This window comes from Cornus florida, unplaced genomic scaffold (genome assembly GCF_030987335.1).
Source record: "Cornus florida cultivar Cherokee Brave unplaced genomic scaffold, ASM3098733v1 CherokeeBrave_3.0.0_Hap2_Chr08, whole genome shotgun sequence".
Classification (NCBI taxonomy): domain Eukaryota; kingdom Viridiplantae; phylum Streptophyta; class Magnoliopsida; order Cornales; family Cornaceae; genus Cornus; species Cornus florida.
In genome coordinates this window covers 50,975,430-50,981,125 of record NW_026775578.1, presented here as the reverse complement: position 1 = coordinate 50,981,125, position 5,696 = coordinate 50,975,430, and the positions used below count along the sequence as shown (strand labels likewise).

At 30.9% G+C, this 5,696-nt stretch overlaps 1 protein-coding gene across 1 annotated transcript; it reads left to right on the top strand.

The window, feature by feature from the left end:
* The first annotated feature begins 4,090 nt into the window (after positions 1-4,090).
* Positions 4,091-4,717, top strand: LOC132270227 (late embryogenesis abundant protein At1g64065-like). Its single transcript, XM_059771417.1, has one exon. The coding sequence runs from the start codon at positions 4,091-4,093 to the stop codon at positions 4,715-4,717; it is 627 nt and encodes a 208-aa protein (XP_059627400.1).
* The last annotated feature ends 979 nt before the right edge of the window (positions 4,718-5,696 follow it).

The following is a 5,696-nucleotide window of genomic DNA, read 5'->3' as shown; positions in this document are numbered from 1 at the left end:
AAACAGAACAACCTTCCTTTACACTTTTTGGTAATAACAATAATATATACTTTATTTCAATATTTTATAAGCATGGTTTCATTTTAAAAAACGTATATGTTGTTTTCGGTTTTCATAACTTCCTCAGTACATATGTCTATGTTGCTGAAAACGACGTCAGTTTTATTTTATGAAATTTTAAAAAAACAAAACAGTTTTTCTTTATGTTCCCCTTCTTCTTTAAACAAAATAAAAATTAAATATTCCTTTTACTCAATTGTTGAAACCGACACGTCGTCTTCTTTCATGTCTACTCGGCTGTTTTTCTTTCTGATCCCCTTCTTCTTTAAAGAAAATAAATATATATATATATTTCTTTTTTTCCATTGTTTCGAAACAATAGCAATCAAACCGACATGTCTTCTTATTTCTTGTCTACTCGATTGTTGGTGTCTAAAAAACATTATATATAATCAGCGAATTGGATCTTGCCTCTCTCATTCTACCACTCTTGCTTCTTCTACCCATCTCTGTTTGAAAAACGTTATATATAATTGGCGGATTGGATCTTGCCTCTCTCATTCTACCTTTCTCGCTTCTTCTACCGATGTCTTCTTTCAACATTTACTATCTAACTCTACTTCAAAAATCAGAATTTGGCTGCAGCGCATAACTGAAGGCCTATTTTCGCTTAAAAGTATGTTTCAATCTGTATTTTGTGTTATTTATATTTTTGCTTTTGAGGATACAATGTTTGAAAAAAAAAAATCGTTTTGTTGACCATAATTCAGAATTATTTATCATGGTGTTCTCATTCTTTAGTTATGCGAATATGTCTCTGAATGTTCATTTGGGTATAACCCAAGTCAATGATTTGGGTCTTTTGTTTTTCTAACCTTGAAACCTCAGCTCTCTCTCTCTCTCTCTCTCTCTCTCTCTCTCTCTCTCTCTCATTCTTCTTGTTTGCGGGTTTAGAATTTTTATTCATTTTTTTCCCAAAAATTTCATTTATACATCTTGGTTATTTTACTTTTTGCATTACTAAATAAGTAAAGTCGTGCATTTAAGACTTAATAAATCTAATTTTTAAGTAGATATAAAATATCAATTATTTATGCAATATAGATTTTTCATTTTCTAATATATATATGAAAGAAAGTTTCCCCAATTATCTTTTCAAAGTGATATCATGTATAATTTGTACGTAGTGAGACCAAATGTACAAAATTATGGAATAAAATTAAAAAGCAAAATGAAACAAGCTTACCAAGATAAATCTACCAATAAACGTACCAATGTTATGATGTAAAAGTCTAATTAAAGACACAAAAACACTTTTCGAAACATAAAAATTGTAATAAGATTTTTTAGGTGCAAGGCATATGACTTATTATTGCAGGCAATACTTCTTTCTGTTCTTTCCTTGACTTTATAATAAAGATGACCATTGTCTTGAGAATGAAATATTAGTACTTGCTACATTATTTTGTTGGAATCATGTGATACCCGTTGTGTTCTTAGCAAAATAATATAAGTTTTCTATTGGTACATTTATTTTATTTTGCTATTTTATTTTATTCTATAATATTGTAAATTTAGTCTCACTAAAAATATACATGAAATCAATTTGAAAAGATAATTTGGGAAAACTTTTTTTTGATATATATATATATATATATATATATATATTGATAATTAATCAATTTTATTAAAAAAAGAATCAAGCAGCACCTAAAGAGGTATATTTCTTGACAACCAAAAAAGTAAGTCAGATTATAAAGAGGGTATTTGGGACTTTAATAATAATTCTTGATGTATTTGTAATTATTATGTTTAAATATATCAAATTAAAAATTAGACTTTGAAAATAGACCATCTTGTTATTTTGGACTCCTAACTGTACCTATGTGTAGTTTTCCCTTAATTGTTCCTATTATTTTAATATATGTGTTTCACATATCATTAAACTTTGTCATTTTATTTTTGTTTGTTGTTTAATTAAAAGAAAAAATATTCATAAATTAATAAATTTGATTTATCAGTTGGAGTTCTTTTATATATAGATATGTCAAAATTTCATATGCCATTTTGTCTCATCATAGCTCAAATGAGTTTGACACAAAAAATTTAAATATTTGGGTGCAGATGATCATAGAGCCCAAATCTTTTTTTATCGTAGGTTTGAAGCAAAACCTTTAATAATTTTTTTTTATTCTTTATTTTACTCCATCAAAAAGTAAAAATTTTAATTTCTATATAATGTACAATACTTACCTACTTTCAAATGAGTAGGTAGCCTAGGTACTTATATAGTTAAATCTTATACTTCACCTTTAGTTATTTATTAAAAAAGTTAAAAAAGAAAAATAAGTGGAAGTTCGGTCAATCCTTGTTCATTTTCATTATTTATTACTTTTTTTAATTTTATATATATATATATATATTTGTGATTGTGTTAGATGAATGAGTAGGTAAGTATCATTCATTTAATAATGGAGGTCATATAAAAAGGCTAATGGCTACATATGAACGTTGAAAATAAAAATGGATGACATTGGATTCAACTTGGTAAATGGCAATGGTTTCATATCATTTTTTTTCCTTTTCCCATAGATTCAGCACCAATTTTCGTCCTTTTACCTACCCAGAGAGAGAGAGAGAGAGAATCATATGACTGTTGTTTTAATTGTTTGTTAGGCTAAGAAAGTGCATTTGTTACAATTTTTTAACTTATGGTGCGTTCTTCCCAGTTAGACTTTTTCTCCATCTGCATCCCCATAATTCAAAGAAAGTTCCGGCCATGATACTCTAATGTAAATTAAGTCAAACTAAGACTAACTCTTACCGAGATGTGACCTCCACAACTAACACCTGTAACTACGGTAATCAAACCCTTGTGCTCATGTAATTCAAAAATATTATACATGAATAGATTCGTAACTTGGGATCGCATCTTTTCCCTCTTTTACTCTAAAAAAATTACAAAATTCAAAACATTAGGGACCAAAAATAAAAATTCCTAAAGGTGTCCAAATTTTGGGACGGTTGATTCACAACCATCACAACATGTAAGGACTTAAAAGGCATTTAAGGACTGACCAATTGAGACAGATTATATTGCATTCCGAATACTTATAAAGTTTATTCTGTTCTAATTGAATATGTGGGATAGATATTTATTTTGTCCCGATTAAGTATTTAGAATAAAGGTTTATGCCATATATCTCAAATAAGTATTTAAAATCTAAAATTCTTGTAGTGCAAATAATAATAATAATAATAATAATAATAATAATAATAATGCAACAAGTATAAATAATTAATGCAATCCTAAATTGACAATAAAACAATTATGTAAAATTATTGAATTTTTTATTTAAAGTTGTTACAGTGTTGCAATGTAATATATTATTTAAATATTACATTTTCATGTATAAATTGTAAATGAATTGTACAAGTGTTTCATCATTGTAGCTTTTATATATATATATATATATATATATATATATATATATATATCTATGTATATATGATATGATATGATATGATGTACTGTTGATTTAATTGTGTATAAGATCGGTACAGGACAAATGATGAGAAACACGATAGGATCCAATTCAGTAAATGGGGCAGAATGTAAACAAAATTAACGTGTGTTTTTTCATATGTTTCCTATAGAAGTTAGACCCTATGTTATTTAATCAGATATTTATTATTTTATTTAAGAATGTTGCGTGCCAAGAAAAATGGAGTCATATATCAACAAAGTCACACCAGTTTGGCGCGTTTCTAGAAAGTCAAACTTTTAGCCCTTGTCCGGTTCAAGGGACGTGTTTCATAATTATTTTACATTCATTAAAAAAAAAAAAAAAAAAAAAAAAGAAAAAAAAGCACATACCTTTATAAATATAGCTTGCAACAAACCCATTAGTCCTCACCAACATATCTTGAAACCTTCAGCAAAAGTGTTACATTTCACTGCTAAATTCTTATATCGCTTCGAAGCATACATAGCATATTCATACAACTGCTCATATTTCACGTACTCCCGGCCACCACCCTTTCTTCAATACCATATTTCTAAACAAGTCAATCTTTATCAAGAAGATTAATGGCAGAGAAGGAGCAGCAACCAGGGCATAACTCGGCAACACCATATAACTATGGCCGAGCAGACGAAGAGTCACAAACCAAAGAACTTAAAAGCCAGAAACGCAAGAAACTTATTCTATATATTGCTGCGTTCGCTGTGTTCCAAACCATTGTTATAGTCATCTTTTCACTCACTGTCATGAAGGTCAAAACTCCCAAGTTCCGCGTACGTGCTGCCTCATTCGAGACGTTCAGTGTCACGGCTTCATCATTTGACATGAGAATGAATGCTCGACTTGGTGTCAAGAACACCAACTTCGGTCCCTACAAATTCGACAATAGTACCATTACCTTCTACTACAGGGGTGCAGAAATAGGGGATGCTTTTGTTCCTAAGTCAACGGCTAAATTTCAATCAACCAAGAGGTTCAATGTTACAATAAACCTATCATCAACCAATTTACCAACCAGTTCAGAATTAGGAAGTGATTTCAATTCTGGGATTTTGCCACTGAGCAGCACATCAAGATTGACCGGAAAGGTGGAGCTAATGCTGGTGATGAAGAAGAAGAAAGCTATCAATATGAATTGCACCATGGAAGTTAATATCGCCAGCCAGCAAATCCAGAATTTGAAATGCAAATGATAAATATTTCTGTTAATCTGCTTAGTGTTTAATTCCTGAAAATTCTTTTGGTTCTCTTATTCTTTGTATTTTTTTTTTTCCTCAATATATTTGAGTGTGCACTTAATATATTTTTTTGCGCCATCCTTTTTTGCCTTTTTTTTTATTTTTTTTATTATTTTTTTTATTTTGCCGTTTTTAAAAAAAAAAAAAAAATTCATAACGTGTGTTTTTTTATACAATATATAATATAACACGCATAAATGGCATTTCCATAACATCTTCTGGATGAAAGAGTTCCTAAATGGCGACGTATTACTTTCTTTTATGGTATTTGAAATCTACGAGGCGGAGTCCCAAAAAACTTTTTTTTTCTAACCACTTTGTTTTCATAATAGCTTGCATATCACTAATTAATCTTAATATAGAATTCGTCAAAGGTTTTGTTTTTATCCAACCTAACATGGACGGTGCCAGCATGGGCCTTGGGCATGCTGGTTCATTAATTTTTTCTTTTAAATGTATCAAATTTATAAAATACATGCCTCCTCGCCATGCTTACTGTAACGGGTGGACGCTTGTCCATTTACCCAAAAGCTCGAACTGTTAGGTAAGGATGCATACCCACCCATTTATACCCAATCTCTTTCCCATCCGATTCCGATGTGGGACAAAATGACCCTTGTTACATTCTCCCCCACCCAAACTCGCAACGCCCTCGTTGCGGTTGGGCCACCCTGCCTACCCTGGTGGACTCACCCGGACGCCTTCTGGGCCGGGCGCTTGGCGTGACACCGGATCAAGGACTGGGTTTGGCTCTGATACCAACTGTAACGGGTGGGCGCTTGCCCATTTACCCAAAAGCTCGAACTGTTAGGTAAGGCTGCATACCCACCCATTTATACCCAATCTCTTTCCCATCCGATTCTGATGTGGGACAAAATGACTCTTGTTACATTTACCCATTAATTTTTTTTTTTTCAATGTATATAATTTTCTT

Bases quoted from the DNA above. Each gene is read 5' to 3' on its own strand.
- LOC132270227 (XM_059771417.1), top strand. From the start codon at position 4,091: ATGGCAGAGAAGGAGCAGCAACCAGGGCATAACTCGGCAACACCATAT.